Source organism: Malaclemys terrapin, chromosome 1 (assembly GCF_027887155.1).
Source record: "Malaclemys terrapin pileata isolate rMalTer1 chromosome 1, rMalTer1.hap1, whole genome shotgun sequence".
In the NCBI taxonomy this organism is placed as follows: Eukaryota; Metazoa; Chordata; order Testudines; family Emydidae; genus Malaclemys; species Malaclemys terrapin.
The window spans coordinates 91,073,495-91,096,106 of NC_071505.1; the positions used below are offsets into that span (position 1 = coordinate 91,073,495).

A 22,612-nucleotide genomic window follows, 5' to 3' on the forward strand; every position below is an offset into this window, starting at 1 on the left:
CATTTTGAATTTGCGCCACTACCTTGGGCACTTAGATCTGCAACAACAGGGAACACGTGATGTTTGAGTCTACAGCTCATTTCCCAAGGAAAAAGCAAATGCAGATGCAAGGAGCTACACTCAGCAGCCAACTACATGGGGTGCAGCCAAGAATCCAGAGCCAAAGCGTAATTTCCAAAGGAGCGCACCTGGAGGCGAGCAGGCTGTGAGAGCCCAATGGTTTTGTGCCAGTATATGTGACTGTCTGCCTGTGCCAGCTAACCACCTTGCACCAGCTGTCCCACATTGACTTTCTTATGCTGGGTATTTACCAGAGAACAGACAGAGGCAAACAATCTCCATGAGCAGCAGGTTTTAGTCAAAAGCGACAGAGTCCTGTGGCACCTTATAGACTAACAGACGTATTGGAGCACGAGCTTTCGTGGGTGAATACCCACTTCGTCGGATGCATGTAGTAGAAATTTCCAGCGGCAGGTATAAATATGCAGGCAAGAATCTAGTCTAGGTTTTAGTCAGTTTTCTCAACACAATGTGGATCCTAGGGACATTTGGGCCAATATCTGACAGGTTGTGACGGCAGGCCAAAGGTCCAATGGACAATGCAGAGCCCAACTGCCTCAGTTAGGGGCCTACGGGCCTCCAGTTGGCAGACTCAGTTCCTCTGATTGAGGCAGATCTGGTGGCATATTCATTTTCACCAGCCCTGCAAGGTCTGCTGTATTATCCTGCCATGTGGTGTATTTCACAACATAACCATGAGATGCAGGTTAGCTCTACCTGACAGGCCATACTGATGTGTCAGATCCAGAGCATGACAACGTTCAGGGACCCAAGAGGATTAGCTGAAAAATTCCTAACAGTGTCCGGCTGCTATTCCGAGAACTTCAGGCAGGAACTAACCAAACATGTTTTCTGACATGAGTAGTGCAAAGACCTTGCATATTTACTGTGAGAATAAGGGTCCAGACACCCCAAGGGGAGAACAGCGACAAAGAGTCCTGTGGCACCTTATAGACTAACAGAAGTATTGGAGCATAAGCTTTTGTGGGCTTATGCTCCAATACTTCTGTTAGTCTATAAGGTGCCACAGGACTCTGTTGCTTTTTACAGATCCAGACTAACACGGCTACCCCTCTGATACAAAGGGAGAACAGAAGGTTTAAACCCACAAAATGAGCAGTTAAACGAACTGATTTATAGCATAATACAGTACACAAAATATATCGAGTAAGGTCTTTCACGAAAGCTTGTCTGAACTTGCTGGTCAATATGAGATGTATACAGAAGGTGGTTATGAATCCATGTGTATAGAAAACTGCATTCAGAATCTGTACTACGACTCCAACTACATCTCTCAGTAGGGCAGCGAGCAGTCATGCAGGGAGGGGGACACCACCCAAGCCAGGTGTTTTTACATGAAACCGGCTTTTTTTTCAACCCAGGAAAAGGCAACGATGGATCATTAGTGTTAGTGGGAAGGCAGAGAGACAGCCGGGCTATCAAGCCAAGAAGGAATTTCTCCACTCTGGCTAAGCAAGAGTCATCATGGACAGAGGGAAAAATAAAAGGGAAACCTTTTAAGAACAGGCTTGAGACTGAGGGCTTGTCTACACTTAAAAGGCTCCAGTGGCACAGCTCCGCCGCTGTAGTATAGACAACAGCCACACAGACGGGAGGGGTTCTCCCGTTGGGTTAGGTACCCACCTCCCCGAGAGGCAGTAGCTAGGCTGACAGAAGAATTATTTCGCCAATCGAGGGCGGTCTACACAGCAACTTAGGTCAGCTTAATTATGCCGCTCAGGGGCGTAGATGTTCCACACCCCTCAGCGATGCAGTTAAACCAACCTAGTTTTCCAGTGTAGACCAGGTCTGAGGTTTTTTATCCAGAACTTGAGGGAAGTCTCTAGAGGTAGGAGGCTGCCCATGAATGCTGGACCCCTCCTATAGCTAGATGGTATGTGGAGAAACTGTTTTAGGGCAATAGGTAACTTGTATTTGAAAAGGGATTTTATTTAATACAGAAGTATAAAGTCGGAGTCTGCGTCTACGTTTACGATTACGATTTCATCTTTGAACCTGTGTTTTTTCTATTAAACAAAACTTTTGGTTTTTTTTACCCTAAGTAGGTCTCTAGCATGCAAACTGGGTGGAGCATGGGGGCCAAAGTGAACTGATAACTGGGAGCCGGTTTCATGCCTTTAGGGGTGAGGAACCAGATGGGAATAGTCTGAGCATCTAGTACTTAAGAACTCGGGGAGGATGGATTTGGGACTGGAAAGTCAGGTGGTGTCTCTCTGCAAGTAGCACCTAGGCTGGTGAAAGCCAGGGTGAGACCTTGTGCTTGTGGGCAGGCTGCTAGTGTCAGGGGATTAAACCATAGCTGACCAGCACAGGGACACAAGGTTACAGGGCAGGCAGTGACAGAACCCCTAACCGGGCGGATGATCCCCAGAACGTCACGCTGACCACGTGCAGTAAATCTGGCATGCACGCATACTCAGAGGGGACTGGGCGTAGAGTCAAAGCAGCTGCTGCTATACACAGCGATATTTGTAAGGACATGCTACACGCCTGGCAGACTGGTAATAAAACAAAATCGCCGTGACATGGAAATTAGGGTCTCAGGAGGTTGCTACACATTAAGTCAGTCAAAGGACCTTCAGAATACAACAGCACCCATTGTTATGAAGCCAACACAGAACACTACAACAAAGTTAGCTACTAAACTGTAGCAACCAAATGAATCAAGACTTTGGCACGGCAGTTCTTAGCTTCACGTTCTAAATAAAGCACCAGACACATTATAAGGGAGGTAAAAAAATTCTCCTTCCCACATTTTCCCTCAGTGCCTAGCTACCAACTCTGATGCTCACCTCAGATGTTGTTCAGCAGCTGGCCACTGTGATGGGGCACAGTAACTTCTGGAGTCACAGAGACCTCCGGGAGTCCGGGTAGGTCTACTGCAGAGTCCCCAAACCACCTCCTCTCCCACCCACGTCCAGCAGCGGTTTGCCTCTGCACTGCAGCAGACTCTGATCAGAAACTCCTCTGACCAGCTCTGGGTGAATGACCTGAGATCCACACGTCCTCTGGGTCTGAGCTGAGTTCCAGCACTAGCCTGAAGAGCAGGCCTTTGGCACGTGGCACCTCCTGTGTGAGCCTCCTCGCCTGCACAGCATTTCGAGTCAGCCCAGTATTGCGGCCTTACGCTGTTCTTCTCCAACCAGAGGCATCTAGCTCGTTTTGGGGCTCAATTAGCTGCTGTGACAGTTTAGGTTGCTCCTAACCGTATAGGCCAGTGGTTCCCAAACTTGTTCTGCCGCTTGTGCAGGGAAAGCCCCTGGCGGGCCGGGCCAATTTGTTTACCTACCGCGTCCGCAGGTTCCGCCGATCGCGGCTCCCGGTGGCCGCGGTTCGCTGCTCCAGGCCAATGGGGGCTGCTGGAAGCGGCGCAGGCCGAGGGACATACTGGCCGCCGCTTCCAGCAGCCCCCATTGGCCTGGAGCAGCGAACCGCGGCCACCGGGAGCCGCGATCGGCGGAACCTGCGGACGCGGTAGGTAAACAAATTGGCCCGGCCCGCCAGGGGCTTTCCCTGCACAAGCAGCAGAACAAGTTTGGGAACCACTGGTATAGGAGATGCCTTGTTCCTGCTGTCTGAAGGACACCCTGAGAAGCTGACCTTGGAGCTGTTTAAGTTAAGGGTGGGAGAAGGGGCTGGTTTGCACAGTGCTCCTGGGAAGTTGTCTTTGCAGAGTTGTGAAGCTGGGTGGATGTTATGCCAGATTAGCCTGCTCAGGCTGGAGAAAAATAAAGGCAAAAACAAGCCTCTCTCTGCCGAGTGGTCTAGCCCTGCCCTGCAGTCTGCAGCAGCAAGTTGCTGACTCTCCTGAGCCTATTGTCTGAACACTCACCGGTGCCAGAGCTGTGGTGTGCTGCCAGGCACACATGTGGCTTTAATTGACTGCAGGAGTCTCTCTCTCTTTTTAAAGACAAACAATGCTATGCACTGGCGTCAGGCTGGGGGCCAACCAGCGCCATGCTCGTGACATGGGATGGCGTGATAAGCAAGCACCTTCCAGCCACACTGACAATGCATCCCACGTGTCCCACGACAAACGCAGGGACACGGGCCCTGCAGCTCTGTTATGTTGCAGAGCACCACAAAACTCAGTGCCTGGCTGTCATGCAGCTTTATGAGAATGTTAGCAAAGGGGCCTGGAAACTGTCAGCTCGGTCTTCAATCCCCACAGGCACAGATGTCCTCCTCATCCTGGCACTGCACATGTCGCTGCTACAGGCCTTTAGCAATAAGGGGAACCCATATTTCAGGTGTTATTTCCTACTCCCTAACCTTTGTCTTTATTGTTTGTACATTGTCCATTTTAGGACCTGATCCCTCTGCTAGGCCGAGGCACCTCAATTCACAGTGATTCTGATGGGAGCAGAGGACACTCAGTGTCTCACAGGACTGGATCCTAGATTTTCAGCTCTGCAGGGAGGGAACTGGCTCAGGTGGTCTCTACAGTGCCAACAAAGTATTGTTGCTCTGCCACCCAGGCACGGCCTCTACATCCTGGTTGAGCCACTCAACTCCTCAATATGTGGCAGAAGGAAGCAAAGACCCCCTTGTGGTGGGAGGGTTTAACAAGGCCTCCCCCGCCCCCTCGGTGGGGTTTGCACGCCAAGGCCTTGCTTGGAGGCATAAAGAAACCCTGCTCCTACTTTTCTCACCTTGTCAGCTGCACCAGGCAATTAAAGGAGAGAGAACTTTGTGTTCTAATGCAAGAGCAGCTTTAATCTGACCCCAGGGCAGGGCCGGGCTCAGACGGTTAATCACCAGCTGGGCTCTGCTCCACAATGCAAGCCACCACCACCAAGAAAGCAAGCAAGTGGTTAGGGCTGTGGCTGCCTGACATCACCTAAACCCTACAGCTCAGAAGGAGGTAAATGTGGCCTCTGCTTAAAACACTCCTCTCCAGGGTCAGCGCTGCCTTGAAAGCCTGGGGAAGGGGGGGGGGGGGAGAGTACAACCAGGGGGTCAGGCAATGCCTTCCATCTGCTCTGTCCCCCAGCTTCCCCTGGATTGGTTGCCTGGCATGACCAGCTTCACCAGCACTTGAGCTTGCATGTCCCCTGGAGTTGTTTTTAAATGGGCTCCTCCATCCTAACAGGTGTGTTTGAACCCGGCACCAGTATGACAGTTACTGCTCCCCACGGGATCTGGCTTGTATGAGCATGATGTCCTCCTTCCCTGCAGAGGCGATGCGGGGGTGGGGGGGAACACAGGGTCACATGCCCCCCCAGATTTCTCAAGCCACCTCTTGCCGGGATGCCTAGCAGTGAGGAGGCAGCAGTGCTCACCATGTGTCCGCGGGGAGGGAGGGAGGAAGGAAGCAGCAGGGCGGCTGTGGCTGGCTGAGCTCCCCCACCCACTACATGGGGCTGCTTCTCCTTCTCTGCTGCTAGAGTCCCAGCGCTTCCTGCCACCTGCTTTGCAGGCTGCCTGCTGAGGTGAGTCAGGGGCATCTTCAAAATCGGGAAGAGGAGCTGCGACTTGGTGCCCAGCACCAGGCAGCTCAGGTGGAGCCCCATCCAGTCCGAGTGCCCCAGGGTGAGTGAGGGGAGCAGGCTGGGGGGGGGGGGGGGGGAGACAAGGGGGGGCTTGCAGCTGCTGGGAGTGCATTGAAACAGCAGCAGCCTCCAATGTCTCTATTAAGGAGAAGGCGATTTGTGGGTGTCACATCCCCACTCCAGCCAAAAGTGGCTGATAATTCTGCAGCTTCTTGTTAACTGAGACAAGCCAGCCCCAAGCACCGTCCCACCCTGGCGCCACCCATCCCGGACTGCGCATCCCATCTGTGTTCAAGCTCTGCAAGGGGCAGGCCAGCCACAGGGCAGAGAGCAGGAGGAAGAGGAAGTTGCTGGCGTATCTTGTCTACATACAGATCAAGTTTTAGGGGATGGAGGCAGAGGCAACATGAAAAGGGTGGTCACATGCCCCCACAGAACCTTTCAGTTGTGTGACACCGCCTCCCCCCCCCCATCTACACTTATGTGTCACCTCTGATCTCCCCCCGCCCCCATCATAACAGGCACCATCCTCTTTGCTCCACCCCAGGCACACAGCAGGGGGGGAAGGCAGCCCTCACCGTGACTGAGAATGCGGGAAGTGATGCCTCACGCTAGAGAAGAAGCCAGCTCCTGTGCGGTCCCATCTCCTCCATGGCCGTGCAGAGTGCCATTCGCGTTGGAGTGTGGCAACAGCAGGGATTCACCCTTCCCTGCAGAGCACCTCAGGTCCAGCCCGGGCCACTGTCAGGCACTCACTCCCACCCTGCTTGCTATGGTGCACAGGAGGCAAAGGGGGCCCCGGTGGCGCCATATTTTCTCTCTGATAGGTGGAGAGCGGCAGTGGGAGGGGAAGGCACCGAACTGGCTAGAACAGGTGCGAGTAACAGCTCCAAAACCACAAACCAGTCCCAGGGTCCCCATGGCTTCTTACCGTGCTGCTGGTGGCTTTGCTGGCGTGCTCCATCAGCTGCCAGTACTTTTTAGACTCCTGGACAATATCTTCATGGGTCATCCCTGAAAACGACAAAGCAGAGACATGACTGAGCATCCCCACACCAGTCTGCTGACCCAGGCACCGAGGAGGGAGAGAGGGAGGGTGGTGTGGCTCCTTTCCCATCACCAGCCCAAGACTCCACTTCTAGTAATGCTGCAGTTCATGCCTGAATCACATGGATATTTAGTTTACAGGCTAAAAAGGTGCTGGAGTCACATCCCTGGAGACTCCGGCCTTTTACTTATCACCAGAACAGGTTCACCACAGGCCAAGGAAGTTCACATTTCCTCTACACTCATTCTCTTTCTCGCCCATGTGAATCAACACCTCAGAAGAGAGAGAAGAATTCAGTCTCCATGACTCAGTCAGTCTTTGGCCTGCCTGCTGAGACAGAAATTGCCAACAAAGGAGCCAGTGGCTAAGATGTGGACACTTGTCCTACAAAATCTTGACAAAGACCCACCAAACGATTTCACGCGGAGCACTGACCAGTCAGCAGAGGTCTTGTACATTACTACCAACCTGCGGCCGGGTTGGAGCTGGTGCCTTAAGACGAAAGGCTGCATACAGTAGAACGTCAGAGTTAGGGACACCTCGGGAATGGGCTTCTGATCCTCAGGAGCACCGGGGCTCAGAGCCATGCAGGGGGCACTGGGGTTCGGTGATTTAGCTACAAGGGGGCCGGGAAGGGGGCCAGTTTCCACCCCAGCACTCCCCCCCTAGCTAAAGCTCCAAGCTCCAGCGCCCCCACAAAACCGAACCCCAGCACCCCCCTGATCTAAAGCCCTGACCCTGGTGCTCCAGTGGGTCAGAAGCCCTGTCCACCCCCTGCCCAGAGTCCTGACTCCCCCCCCACCATGCGGCTGCAACCCCAACCTCATCCCCCGCCCGAAGCCTTGAGCCCCAGGGCTAAAGCTCTGAGGCAGTAAATATTTGGGGGGAGGGGAGAGAAGATGTCTGTCTGTCTCTCCGCTGCTGCCTCATGACTTCCAGTTCCAGAGGGTGTCCGGTTGACCGGTAAGTCCAGAACTCTGGTGTTCGCAGCGTTGAGGTTCTGCTGTATATCACATTCCCCTGAGTCAACCAGTCTCTGATCGATCTTGAAAGTCTAAGCTAATTCCTGGCTCCCAGATTCAGTCTGTCTATGGAAAATCCCTAATCAAAACTGGGTGACTTAACAAATCCACTCAAAACAAAAACCCAAAACCCAAATAGCGGGCCGTACATTTTACTGGATACCAACTATGGCTCCTCCCACTAACAAGACATTCACATATTTAGTTGAGGATAAAGGTCTACAGTTTTTGTACCAGTATAGCTATATTGGTTAGGGGTATGATTGTTTATCAGTATAGCTCCTAGTGTGGACAGTTATATCGGTATAAAGATACCTTATACCAGCATAGCTTTTCCTGTACAAGAAGAGGCATAAGCATATTTATACCACTAAAACTGTGTCCAGTATACAACTTGTGTGACTTGTCTACACACAAGGGCTGAACTACACACAAACTGTCACTAAATAACTAAATCAGGTGTAATTCACACCTTGTCATACTTTGCTGCAAGTCTGTGTGTAGACACTCTTGTTTCAAAGTAAATGTCCTATTTCAATTTTGCTAAAGTTGGTAAGAAAAAGACTCTTACAGAAACATTGCCTTGGCCACAACTTATCTCAGGAGTTAACTCCTTGATGGGTTCAAGGATCTGAACCAGAGCCTTTGCCTACACTACCAGCGTGGAGAGAACCAACCAGCATTAAGATTCTCAGAGCACCGAACAGTGAGAACTTGTTAATTTTCTAGCAGGCGTACAAGCATGTAGTCAGTGGAGCACTATGTGGTGAGACATCTTTAACTAGCTGGGTTACTGCCAAGCCTAATTATCTCGTTGTCGTGCAGTTTAGAGATGGCGTATGAAGGATGTTTAAGATGTCTGACCAATTTCCAGCGCATTGAAACCAAAAACACCAGAAGGTTGCTTTAATAAGGCCCCACTGATACAGAAAGGCAGCAAAGCTGTATATATTACAGTCACTGAAAGCTGTTATTATGTTAGCTTTGCTATTACAGAGTACCACGTGAATGCTCTCTTGGCTCTGAGAGCCTGTCTAGTCCAGAGGGTCGGAAGCCAAGAAACTCTATACTTATGACCTGCTGTGTGGCCCTGGACAAGTCAGAATATTCTGTGCCTCAGTTTCCCCATCCATGAAATAATACCATCTGGCAGCTTTCCAAGCATGTTGGGGCATTCATTTTGTTAAAGTCTGTACAGTGTGTTGAGGAAATCCAAAGCACTAGGTAAGCATTTTTATTATTCAAGCACACCCAGAAATGCCTCTGGAGCAGCAGCTACCCTATGTTTGGTACTCAAACCAGTGTTTTGTTGGTTATCTCCTTGTTGATAGAAGGTGGGGTTAGCCCCCAGGAAAGACTGCATAATGTCATTCTGGGTTCACTTCTTCCAGCCCTCATGCATTCTGCAATTCCAGAATATAGGATAAAACCAACCTCTTACTAGAAGATCCTGCTCAAAAATCTTTTTAGTTTTAAAATCACATTTCTTGACCTTGTGGTTGTGTAAAAAAAACCTTCCAAGTACAAACAGTGCTGTCCTCTTGTGTATGAAGACAGCCTGAAACAATGGCTCTGAGCCCTGATCTACACTATGAGTTTAGGTCGCATTTAGCAGCATTAGATCAATTTAACCCGGCACCCGTCCACACGACGAAGCCATTTTTGTCAACTTAAAGGGATCTTAAAATAGACTTCTGTACTCCTTCCCGATGAGGGGATTAGCACTGAAATCAACATCGCCGGGTCGAATTTGGGGGTAGTGTGGATGCAATTCGACGGTATTGGCCTCCGGGAGCTATCCCAGAGTGCTCCATTGTGACCGCTTTGGACAGCACTTTCAACTCAGATGCACTGGCCAGGTAGACAGGAAAAACCCTGTGAACTTTTGAATTTCATTTCCTGTTTGGCCAGCGTGGCAAGCTGATCAGCACAGGTGACCATGCAGAGCTCATCAGCACAGGTGACCATGGAGTCCCAGAATACAAAAGAGCTCCAGCATGGACTGAACAGGAGGTACTGGATCTGATCGCTGTCTGGGGAGACGAATCCGTGTTATACGAACTCCGTTCCAAAAGTCGAAATGCCAAAATATTTGAAAAAAAATCTCCAAGGGCATGAAGGACGGGGCTATAACAGAGACCTGCAGCAATGCCGTATGAAACTTAAGGAGCTCAGGCAAGCCTACCAAAAAATCAGAGGCAAACGGCCGCTCCGGGTCAGACCCCCAGACATGCCGCTTCTATCATGAGCTCAATGCAATTCTAGGGGATGCCCCTACAACTACCCCACCCTGTCTGTGGACACCTGCAAGGGAGTCTCATGCAACAGGGATGAGGATTTGGGGGACGAGGAAGATGAGGGTTAGGAGGAGGATGAAGATAGTTTTTCTCTGCTAGCCCGCTGTGCGCTGTCTCCCCGACAGCCAGGAACTGTTTATCACCCTGGACCCAGTACCCTCCCAACCCTCCCAAGGGGGGCTCCTGGACCATGAAGGCGGAGAAGGCCCCTCTGGTGAGTGTACCTTTGTAAATAAAATGCATGGTTTAAAAGAAAGCATGTTTAATGATTAATTTGCCCTGAAGACTTGGGATGTTTTCCCAGCCAGTACAGATACTGGAATGCAGTCAAGCAACATCCGATCTTTATCTCTCTGTTATCCTCAGGAGAGTGAGATCATTCATGGTCACCTGGTTGAAATAGGGGAATTTTATTAAGGGGACATTCAGAGGTGGCCGTTCCTGCTGGGCTGTGTGCCGGTGTCTGAAAAGAAATCATCCCCGCTGTTAGCCACGCAGTGGGGGGTAAGGGAGAAGCGATCATCCCAGAGAATTGGGAGTGTGTGGCGGGGGGGGAGGGGGTTAGTTGCACGTTAACCCGAAAACCTTAGCCTCTCCTTTTAAATGGCCAACCCATTTTAAATGGTCAACCCAATTCTCCCTTTTTTCCCTCCCGCAGCTGCAAATGTTTCAACGCTACCACTATCATCTCCGTCCCAGAGGCTAGTGCAGATAAGACGACGAAAAAAACTGCACTCACAATGAAATGTTCTCTGAACTCATGCAGTCCTCCCGCACTGAAAGAGCCCAGCAGAATGCGTGGAGGCAAACAATGAGGAAAGCACAAAATGAATGCGAGGACAGGAGGGACATGCGAGATGAGAGGTGGCGGGAGCAAATGCTGAGGCTACTGGAGGAGCAAACTGATATGCTCCGGACTATGGTTGAGGTGCAGGGAAGGCAGCAGGAGCACAGACCACCACTGCAGCCTCTGTGTAACCAACCACCCTCCTCCCCAAGTTCCATAACCTCCTCACCCAGATGCCCAAGAACACCCAATCACTCCACCCCAGAGGGCTGCCCAAGCAATAGAAGGCTGGCATTCAATAAATTTTGAAGTGCAGTGTGGCCTTGTCCTTCCCTCCTCCACCACTCCACCCAGTGCTTTCCTCCTCCACCACCCCTCCCGGGCTACCTTGGCAGTTATCCCCCTATTTCTGTGACTAATTAATAAAGAATGCATTAATTTGAAACAACAATGACTTTTTGCCTCTGCAAGCAGTGATCGAAGGGGGGAGGGAAGGGCGGTTGGCTTACAGGGAAGTAGAGTGAACCAGGGGGGCGAGTTTTCATCAAGGAGAAACAAACAGAGCTTTCACAGAGTTTCATGAAACTAGTTTTCAAAGCTTCTCTGATGTGCAGCGCGTCCTGCTGTGCTCTTCTAACCGCTCTGGTGTTGGGCTGCACATAATCAGCAGCCAGGTGATTTGCCTCAACCTCCCACCCCGCCATAAATGTCTCCCCCTTACTCTCAAAGATATTGTGGAGCACATGGCAAGCAGTAATAAAGATGGGAATATTGGTTTCGCTGAGGTCTAACCGAGTCAGTAAACTGCGCCAGCACGCTTTTAAACGTCCAAATGCACATTCTACCACCATTCTGCACTTGCTCAGTCTATAGTTGAACAGCTCCTGACTACTGTCCAGGGTACCTGTGTATGGCTGCATGAGCCACGGCATTAAGGGGTAGGCTGGGTCCCCAAGGATAACTATTGGCATTTCAACATCCCCAACGGTTATTTTCTGGTCTGGAAAGTAAGTCCCTTGCTGCAGCCGTTCAGACAAACCAGAGTTCCTGAAGATGTGAGCATCATGTACCTTTCCTGGCCACCCCACATTGATATTGGAGAAACGTCCCTTGTGATCCACCAGTGCTTGCAGCACCATTGAGAAGTACCCCTTTCGGTTTATGTACTGGCTGCCTTGGTGCTCTGGTCTCAAGATAGGGATATGGGTTCCATCTATTGCCCCACCACAGTTAGGGAATCCATTGCAGCAAAGCCATCCACTATGACCTGCACATTTCCCAGAGTCACTACCCTTGATAGCAGCAGCTCAGTGATTGCATTGGCTACTTGGCTCACAGCAGCCCCCACAGTAGATTTGCCCACTCCAAATTGATTCCCAACTGACCAGTAACTGTCTGGCATTGCAAGCTTCCAGAGGGCTATTGCCACTCGCTTGTGAACTGTGAGGGCTGCTCTCATCTTGGTATTCCTGCGCTTCCGGGCAGGGGAAAGCAAGTCACAAAGTTCCATGAAAGTGCCCTTACGCATGCGAAAGTTTCACAGCCATTGGGAATCATCCCAGACCTGCAACACTATGCAGTCCCACCAGTCTGTGCTTGTTTCCTGGGCCCAGAATCGGCATTCCACGGCATGAACCTGCTCCATTACCACCATGATGTCCAAATTGCCAGGGCCCATGCTTTGAGAGAAGTCTGTGTCCATGTCCTCATCACTCTCGTCACTGCGCTGCCATCGCCTCCTCACCTGCTTTTGCAGGTTCTGGTGTTGTATATACTGCAGGATAACGCGCGAGGCATTTACAGTGCTCATAACTGCCGCGGTGATCTGAGCGGGCTCCATGCTTTCCGTATTATAGCATCTGCAGGAGAGCAGAGTGGCAGCGGAAGCGTGACGATGGTTTGCAGCCCTATTGTACCGTCTGCTGCCAGCAGCATCCAGGACACAACAGTGGCGGCTGAGCTGAGCTGCCGTGGTATGGTGCCTGCGCGGAAAAAAGGCGCGAAACGATTGTCTGCCGTTGCTCTCACGGAGGGAGGGATGACTGATGACATGTACCCAAAACCACTCGCGACAATGTTTTTGCCCCATCAGGCAGTGGGAGCTCAACCCAGAATTCCAATGGGTGGCGGAGACTGCGGGAACTGTGGGATAGCTACCCACAATGCAACGCTCCGAAAGTCGACGCTAGCCTCGGTACTGTGGACACACTCTGCCGACTTAATGTGCTTAGTGGGGACACACAATTGACTGTATAAAATTGCTTCCTAAAAAAATCGACTTCTATAAATTCGACCTAATTTTGTAGTGTAGACATACCCTGAGAGGTGTGAACTGCCCAAGCATCTCAATGGGATAGGAATGTGAAACCTGAAGCCAACTATTTACATTTCGACATTGTCACCTTCCTCTGTACCATCCCCCGGTATGTAGGGCAACTGCCCAAGGAGTCCAAAAAAATCCAAGTGATGGATAGTGGCAAAAGAATGCCCACTACCATCTGCTACTCGCCAGAAGATTGCACCCATCTGGCTGTGGTGGCCCAGGCATGTGTGTCCTCCAGGCTTGATGAGTGCAATTCATCAGCCCTAGAACAAAGCCTGAGAAAGTTCAAGTGGCTTCAAAACGCAGCAGCCCACTTGCTTAGCAACACAGGTCACTGTGAACACATCACCTCCAGTACAACCACCCTTGCACTGGCTCACCAGTGAACAGAGTCCAAGTTAAGCTCCCAGCCCTGCTGGTCAAAGCTCTCCATGGGATTGGCCTAGGTCCCCAAGAGAGCCTCTCTCCCTCCATAACCATGAACTGCCACGGCAGCTACATTTCACTGGGACCGTCAGCCATGGAGGGCAGGGTCTGGAGTGAGCCGGAGACAAAGCTTTCCCAGGGCCTGCCCCTAGATAACGGCACTCACTCCTGCAGAGACAGGAATGAGCATGGAGTGAGTCCCCTGCGCAACTAAATGCAAAACCCACACACGCACACACCCAGGCTGAGGAGGAGGATGGAGATTATATCCGTTATTTCTCTTTTTACGTACTCAGGAGGTGCTTAAATACTACAGAGGCCATGAGTACGACAGGCCACACAAGCACCCTGAGAGGCAGGCAGATATTTCTCTGCTTTCCCCTCTGGATGGGCACCAAGTGGAACTGCCACATGTTTAGGAGCCTGCCTAAATGGCCTTTGCCTGCCTAAACAGGTCTTCTCATTTCGGCCAAACCCCTCCAAACACACTGCTGGGTTCTCCGTCAACTGCTCCAACACAAGAAAAAGAGTCGGGCTTCATCCTGGGACAGGTCAGTGAAAATCTCTGCTCAGCATGCAGTGAGTCAGAGAATCAGACAAAGCACTTGGAGGGGAGAGAAAAATCAGACTGAAGAGATCTCCGTGCCATTATGTAAGTGACCTGAATTGAAGAGCGTGCTCCAAGAGGGGGCGGACGGCCTATTGCCAACTACATAGTTTCCATAACAGACTCTTGGGAGTGGCTTTATCAAAGTTTTTTGAACGGTCAGAGAAATCCCATTGGTTACCACTATTTTGTGACGGTGTACAAAGAAGCAAAACATCAGAGGGGCCCACTTTCCTTTCACTGCAGCTGCACCAGCTTATCCCTGCCATGTCCCGATCACCTAGCTGTTCTAGGACTCTGCTTCTAACGAGCATTTCCTCCAACACACATGGTCCTGAGGTAAAGGCTCGCTGGGCTAGAATTCCCAGGATTGCCCCTAGACAGACAAACCTGGCAACCACACTGGAAGAGCCGACCTCTCACGGTCCCACCTCTATCTCCTACAAGCCGGGAGATGGAAGGGAGTGCGTGTATTGAGAGAGAACATAAAATTTCCTGAACTCTGACAGAGCCCCCTGCCAGGCCCTCTCTCTGTCCCCAGTGGCACAGTACCTGGGCTGGAGAAGGCACGAGCACATGCTCTCTGCTTCTCTTCCCTTCGCTCCCCACCCCACAGCCACACCCAGCGGCACGCTTACCCGAGTATTGCTGCAGCAGCCAGACCTTGAGCTCGATGAAGCTGTGAGCGAAGTGGCAGCTGTCCTCACGCAAGCAGCCATAGCGCACCTCATGCCGGCACACGTCAAACTGGAAGTGCTCCTGGAACTGGCGGATCTTAGAGTATTTCAGGGAGGTGGAACGCACAATATGAACCAAACACCTACAGTGGGGAAATGGCCGAGCCAGAGAAACACAAGGGATCAACGGATTGACTCTTCACCTTTCCTCCTCCCCGCATTCACTGAGCCGGCTGAGGCACGGGTGGGTGTTAAAGCCGATCCTCGGAGTCACTAACAATCTGGGTGGATCGAAGTCCTGGGTCATGCCTTGTCCCCAACCCCGGAGCACTTCAGGCAGACACCTTGCACCACCTTGTTTAAAATATCTGACCTCTGAACCCCTGTGCAGCATAGGCCAGATCCAAGCTCACTGGAGTCAACCGCAGTCTTGCCACTGACATCAATGGGCTCTGATCTGGCTCCAAATCCCTTGGCACCAGAGGTCAGACATGCAGCGCAACGTATCACACCTTGTGCTTTCATGTGCTGGGGATGAGAGGAAGAAATGGGCAAGTAACATGAGCTAGCTGGTTGGGCTCTAGTGGGATTACTCCGGCAGGCACTGCACGGGCCAGTTCACTCACTTGTTGTCGTAGAAGCTGTGTTTGGCAGCAAGGTTGGAGCAGACAGCTGGAGAGTCCTTGGTCCCTTTGCTGATTATCCGGGGTTTGCTGTCAAAGCAGATCTGAGAAGGGAACAATCAGCACACTAGGAAATCTCAGAGAGCAGGAAAAAAGGAGAGATGCTGCCAGAGATCTCACCCCGACTGGGATCATTTCACTTGGAAGGGAGAAGAGCCAGAGGGAACTTACTCGAGAGGTCCAAAAATTAGAACAAGCCTGATGGAAACTTAAGCAGTAGAGCTGCTTGGAAACCAGTAAACACATTTTGCAAACATTTCCAAACAGAATTTTTGGCTTTTTTTTTTTTTTTTTTTTTTTTTTTTTTTTGACATTCCAACAGTTTTTTCATCACAGTTGGAAAAATTTCAACCAGGTCAACCTATAATTCCCTTCTTTTTATCCAAAAATGCAAAAGCAAGGGGAAACGATAGGGGAAATTAAAGCCGCGTACGTCCAGAACAAAAGTCATGTTCCTTACACACACACAGTCACCCTGGGGAACATGCTGCTGCAGGAGGTCAAGACAGAGAGGGCCAGATCCTCAGTTGATGTAAATCAAGGTAGCTCTACTAGCTTCAAAACAGCCTGTGTTGTGCAGGAGGTCAAACTAGATGATCACAATGGTCCCTTCTGGCCTTAGAATCTATAAACAAGTGACACTAATTTGCTTCAGATGGGGATTTTTCCCATCACATGGTTATGGTTTGTCAAACAGCCGGGTCAAAGTTATGATTATTAACTACCTTGCTAGCTATGAAAGCCCAAGGTAGTCAAACTGCATGCTCCGGGCGTGAGCTGACCACCTGCAGGGGGCAGGGAGGAGTTACCCGCCCACACACCTACAGCATCGCACAGTTGCTCAGGTACATCGCGGATTGTTCCGTTTTGTCACCTTCCTCTGAAGCAACAGGGAACGGCTGCTTCTGGAGGCCGGATACTGGCCAGGATGGACCAATAGTCCGGCTGCACACTGATAGCTGATCTAGGGTGGGATGAAGCAGAAGGGAGCCTGTCTCTTTCACGCACTTACAGTAGAGTTACATTTTGGATTTGCACCACTAACGCGGGCACTTATATCTGCAACAACAGGGAATGTGTGAAGTTTGTGCCTACAGCTCATTCCCCAAGAAAACGGTGCTCCCCCCTCCTCTTCCTCCCTTTACCTCGCAAAGGAAGGTGAAGATGCCCTGGTGTTCCTTCAGGAGCTTGGCAATGGTCAAGTTGCCCCGCTTGATCCCTCCCAGCGGGTCAAAGAGGAGGTCACGATTGAGTGTTCCCTTCCTTTCCTCCGTCCACACGTCGATCTCCTCCTGGTGGTACGCGAAGGTGCAGTTATCTCCGTACTTACAGTCCTGCTTGTTAATCATATCTACAAAGCAACAAAGAGCAGAGCACCCCGCATGGAGGGGGGCCAGGTCAGAAACTGAGCTCGCCCTTGTCACCTCGCCCTGCTCCTCACAACTCACAAGGAGCTAAAACTGAAGAGTTAAGAAAGACATAAAGCCTGAGCTTTTGGCCCTTCATTAGACACTTTATAGTTACACCACCTCAGAGATTAATCTGGTTACATCTCATACATTGAGCAGGGTTGGGCCTGGTCTGGCCTAGGATGGGGAACTTCTTGGGAAAGCCCCAGTGCCCCGCAGCAGGGTTGGTTACTCAGCAGGGAGGGCTCTGGCCAGAACCAAAGTCCCAGCACGTGCTGGTGGGAGCAGTATTAGTAGTTCAGTGCCAGCGGGAGACAGGCTCTCCGTCTCAGCAGGGCACCTAAAACTGGTTGCTTTGAGAGAAGCAGGCTGCAGTCCTGCTATTCCCACCACCCTGCGAAATTTCCAGCGGCCAGGCGCATCGCTCTTTCCAAGCCATCCTGTACCCAGAGCGATAGCACCAGCTGCTGCTCCGCTGTGCAAAGCTCCCGTTTTCTACCATGTATTACGGGTTCATCCGTCTTGTCTCTGGTTCTCATTCCCGCCCGGCTCCCCCAACCCCTGAAACCCAGCGATCATTTCATGAAGGAGCGAGAAGCCTCCAGAGGGAGCACGCGATCCCTGCTGCAAGCTCCCCTGCTACCTCTGCTGGCATATGCCTCACAGCCCCCCTCCCAAGCTCACCTTTGCACAGGTAATAGGATCCCACAAAGTTGGTTTTGGTGGGTCGGGGCCGGATCCTCTTCCAGGTCTTGTCTTCAGAGTTTCGCAGTCTCCCTAGCAATATGTCCCGCTTGCACTTGTGCTCCAGGCCTTCCCGGTAAGTGTAGTCACCAGCCTTGGGGCCTATGGGAAAGGAGGACCCGATCAGCAAGAGGGAAAACAATCCCCAAGCACACGAACTGCTGCGGGTGTCATAAGCACATCACCTGTTTTGGGGTAGCAGAGGTGGCAGGCTTGCTTGAAGACATGAGTGGACGCCAGGGGGTTCTTCACGAGCAGGGCAGTGTTGGGCATCACCGCCTCTGGTTGAGACTGCAGGAGCTCTGCCCCCTTGGGGATGGTAGGGTGACTCACCCCACTGAGGCTGACCTGAAAGACAAAAAAAACCACACACATCCCTCTTCTATACCTCACACCCAATGGACAGAAACTGGCCCCCAGACTAACACTGGGCCCCTTCATGACCATGCAAACACACAACAGAGCTCGTGCCTCAGCAAGATGGCCGCCACCAGCAGCAGGCGGTTCAGAAACGGCAACAGGAACACCAGAGTTGTGTTTTCAAATACACTCAATGGGCAATTTATCTGCAGCAGAGAAGGACCTCTCCTTCCCCACGGAAGGGCCAGCAACTCAGGAGACAACAGCTCTTTCTTCATCCCTGGAGGAAGGGCTTCTCTCCCCCCACCTTCCAGCACAATGAGTTGTGCATTCCACGGCACTTGAACAAAAGAACTAACCCTGCCGTGCAACGTGTCAGACAGAAAGAAAACAGGAAGGACGGAGGTTCAGCGATGTCCCAGTCCCACTCAATAACCTAGTTTAGATAGAGGCAGATCTCCTGAGAGCTCCTGAGAGGAAAAGCCTCAGCCCAACCTCAGACCCGGTGAGACCAATGTACAATCCCATGCCTGACGGAGACTGGAGTGGAGCATTTAACTCCATTCAGACCATAGTGATACAGTGGGGGAGGGGACAAAGAAGGAAGGGGAAAATGCTGTGCGACCACATATGGAGAAAGGCCTCTACACAGCTCTGCCACCACACGGGGCGAGTGGGAAGGAGGTTACGCACACAGGGCAGGGTAACTGAAGCCACCAGATTTTGGAACTGATTAAGAAAGGGCCCAGAGTGCAAGAATAGCCCCGTGCCCTCCCCACTCCCATGGCACATGGGCACCTTGGTACATCCAGCAGGGGTAGCAGCTCACTCACCGCAGGAGATGGTTTCTGGCTGCCAGCAGTGTGTCGCAGTTCCTGAGGACCAGCTTCTTCTGGGCAGAGGAAGAAAAATCCCAAACACATACATCTCACTTTCAGAAGCTGCTCTGATGCCCGAGACAGAGATTTGAGCTTGTTCAACAGTTTTTTAATTCTTTTTATCTTCCAGGAACATCCAGTACCCAGGGCAGAGACTTGAAAACTTCTGCAAGAGCCTCCCCTTTTCTGAAATCCCCAAAGGCAACAGACCCCCACTGCCAGCTGCCTGAAGGGTACTTTTCACAAACAGCAAGAGACCAAAGGAATTCAGCGCAGACGGGAGCCTAGGTTCCAGCACAGTCCTCACTGGGCAACCTCTTCTCCGCTTGTGATGCTCCAGCATTCAGTCTGCTGTAACATCCCCATGCAGCCTACCTATGCCCCAAGGGACTGAAATGCTCCTTACCTGATCTCCCTCCAGAGCCCGGCTCCACAGAACATGACTGGAGTGCTCTTTGGGCTATGACACTTATTGCTCACAGAGATCAAAGGAGGCAAAGACTGACTAAACCATCTAGTCCATCCCACCCTGCCCAATGCAAAATCCTGCCCTACAGTAGATTTGCCAAGACTTTGCCAAAGTCTGTTTTAAATGACTTGGCATGAAAGGGCTCCCACAACTTCCCTTAGGAGACCAGTGTCAGGCAATGTTTCTTTCAGGCTTGATATCAATGTCCCCTCATTACTCGAGCTTTACCCCCTGGGATAACCCTGAACAACAGCTCTGCCTCCTTGGTGTCTACACCCTGCAGATGCTTGTAATCAGCGGTCACACCCCACCACTCCCCCATTATCGCTCAGACAAGCCATGCTGATATTTAGTTCTTTTAATCTTTCCTCCATCTCGATCAATTATCTGGAAGCTTAATTATTGGTCTCGCTCTTCTCTGGCATTGACATCTGTCTGCTGTGGAAATGCTCAGAGCTAAACACAGTGTTCTAGGGGCACTGTCACAGCCACAAATGCCTGCAACCCCCACTCCTCTGTGCCCTGCACCTACCTATAGCAAAGGAATCCAGGGCATCCAGTGAGCCCCTGTTAGTCCCAAAGGCGTCCAGGGCATCGAGCCGTGGCTCTGTGTACGGGAGCAGGTCCAGTGAATCCAGAGAATCCAAGGGGGAGCCACCACTGCCCCCAGTGGGCTCAAAGGCATCCAGGACAGAAGAGGAGAGCTGCTTGGTGGGATCCATCACCAGGCCGAAGGAGGCAGGTGGCAGTGGATGTTGGTTAATCGGGATGTTGGCTGTCACCACAGGGGGCAGCAGAGGGGTTCCGCCCGGAAACACAGGGATCAGCTGAGGCATCTCAGTAGGCAAGTTGGTGGGAATGGTTCCCTGGACCAGAGACTTTGAGAGTTGTGAGGAAAAGGGGGCAGAGAAATCATGTTAGAGAAAGGACTGGAGGAAGCATGTGTCAGAGAGATGGGTGGATGGACAGAGCACACTACAGCAGCGAGTATAACCGTCTCCCACTCCAGAGTGCACAGCACTTAACTTCAGTTCAGAGCAATAAGCCAGCCTCTACCCTCCAGGCCCATTTTCACCCCCAAACACTGACAAGCAGGGGGTGGAAGGGGGAAAGGTGCTATCTTCATTCCCATGGGGTCTAGCCCCTCCATCTGGATTTATGTATTCCACTCACACTAGGCCGTCCAATGAGCCAAGATCTAAGATGGGCTCCTTAGAGACACACAAGCCAGTGATGGGAAGAAAGAAAGGGACTGAGCACACACTGCCAGACGAACACGCGACAGCGAGGAGAGAGAGAACATGCTCTAAAGGATGGATTCAGAACACAACCGGAGCTCTTACTAGAGGGTACTGTGACCCGTCAGCCAGGGAATCCAGAAGAGAGTCCAGTTCTTCCCCAATAACCTCCCCATCTGTGAAGTCCTCCACACTCTCGGGCACGGGCAGGGATACACAATCCGGAGAATGGAGCAGTGGGGCGGCAGGCAGAGAGGTGGGCAGGCCCTTTGCATCCATGTCAGAAGCTGAAAGGGCTGCACCCTCGCTCACAGGGATGGAGGTGGCGAGGGGAGCAGGGATGCACTGCAGGTCCATGGAGAAGTCTGCAGGGGGGAGGGAGGGGGGGAAGACACAAAGCCAGTCACATGGTGCCTGGGAGTGAGCCGAGTGCAGCTTGGCCAAAGAACACAAGATGTACAACTTAGTTGGACCTCAAGCACTTAGCAGGTGAAACCTTTATAGATTGGCAGCTCCAGTTTCAGGGATTCTTGGCCTTTGTTTTTTGTCTCAGACCTCCCAAAGGCCTTCGCAGAATGTCTCGTGAATAGCCAGACAATGCTCACCTCCCATTATGGTGCCTGGGAAGTGTCTGCAGGCCAAATCTTGGTCTCACTGAAGTCAACAGCAAAATTGCTATTGAATTCAGTGGTGTCCGGTCGTGACCCCATGAGTCCAGTTACTCTATACCCCATTGTCCGGTGGTTTTTAAATGCTTCTGAACTGCCTCCTCCTGCAGAGCTCAGTTGCCCTCCCAGCACCTCTGCTCCTTGCTGCCCCTGTGCTGCCCCCCTCACCTAAAACCCACTTCTCAGGCTCTCTAAGTTCTGAGCTTCCCTGTTGGGGAAGGGAGGGAGACACCCAAACCCTGACTGGGGAGGGGAGCAGGGTAAGGAAGCCCAGACAAGCCTCCAAAGAATACAGAATATTGGGTCCCCAAACATACATTTGAAGACTCACCAGATGCCCTTGCCAGAGTGGTGCCTAACTCTTGAGTACCCCTCCCCTCGATGTCTGCAGGAGACAGGCTTAAAGATCTTTACTGTGTTACTGAGGCTTCCCTCAATAGTTGTAGGGGTGATGGGAGGGGAAGGAGAGACAACTTTCCCTACAGCTTCCTTCACCCTCTGGCCCAGTGTTCTGACTATTCGAAAATGAGGCAATTCTCCCCCCCGCCCCACCTCCCCACCCCCAAATACTCTGTTAAGGTGAAGTTAAGGTGGCAAGCACATGTTTGTCACCTGAGCACGCTCTATCCTGCAAAACTGTTAGAATTTAAAAAGAAACAGTCCAAACGTTAGACCCCCAGGAGATGCAGAGTTACACATGTAAGTCTCAAACCAGGCACCCAAACTACCTTCATTCTGCCCCCGTAGCGATGCCCTGAAAAGAAAAAAAATCAGAAAAATACTACCACCTTCTCCATCCACTCTAAAGAGTTCCATGTTCAGAGATTCCAAGGCCCGAAGGGACCCACCCCTGTGATCATCTAGTCTGACCTCCTGTATAACACAGGCCATAGAATCTCCCCAAAACATTATCAGCAACCCCAAAACTAGAACGCCTTCATCTCCTCTGATTAGTGATTGGGCTGCTTTGTGGTCGTACACAGTACATATACCAATTCCTGAGCAGACAAATAGCAAAGCGAAAGCAATCATTCCTCACTCTGCATTAACAGCCCAATTCTGCGACGTCCTGAAGGCTCATAAGAGACGCTCATCACCTCACAGGTCTGGGTCTTATGATTCCATGTGATAGTCAATTATTCAAGAGTCATTAAGCACAGAGCTAATGTGTTTCCACATACAAACGTCATACACCCAGATCAGAAAATGGAGCCCTTTAATGGGGCCCAGCCATAGTTAGCATTGCAGACATTTATGCAAGGAACAAATAAAAACCAATGTGAGGTGGAGCATGGTTTTCAATATGCGGTTAAGAAGGGCGAGTGTCGGAGTGGCATTTCTACCGGGGTGTGGGGGGGGAAATAGAGTTAAGGTAGTTTAGTCCCTGGCAGGAAGAGTGCAAC

At 51.4% G+C, this 22,612-nt stretch overlaps 1 protein-coding gene across 5 annotated transcripts in view; it reads right to left on the bottom strand.

Moving 5' to 3' along the window:
- Positions 1-22,612, bottom strand: part of ZC3H7B (zinc finger CCCH-type containing 7B) — a 67,631-nt gene that overhangs the window by 19,478 nt on the left and 25,541 nt on the right. For 3 of the 5 annotated variants that reach the window (XM_054030843.1, XM_054030825.1, XM_054030836.1), the window contains 9 exons: positions 20,647-20,906; positions 19,836-20,181; positions 18,790-18,848; positions 17,782-17,944; positions 17,537-17,698; positions 16,589-16,794; positions 15,387-15,487; positions 14,722-14,903; positions 6,505-6,587 (listed from right to left, as the gene is read on the bottom strand). In XM_054030843.1, coding sequence (XP_053886818.1) covers positions 6,505-6,587; positions 14,722-14,903; positions 15,387-15,487; positions 16,589-16,794; positions 17,537-17,698; positions 17,782-17,944; positions 18,790-18,848; positions 19,836-20,181; positions 20,647-20,906 — 1,562 coding nt within the window. The remainder of the gene's footprint in view (positions 1-6,504; positions 6,588-14,721; positions 14,904-15,386; positions 15,488-16,588; positions 16,795-17,536; positions 17,699-17,781; positions 17,945-18,789; positions 18,849-19,835; positions 20,182-20,646; positions 20,907-22,612) is intronic. The other 2 variants (XM_054030857.1, XM_054030852.1) reach the window with 1 other exon arrangement.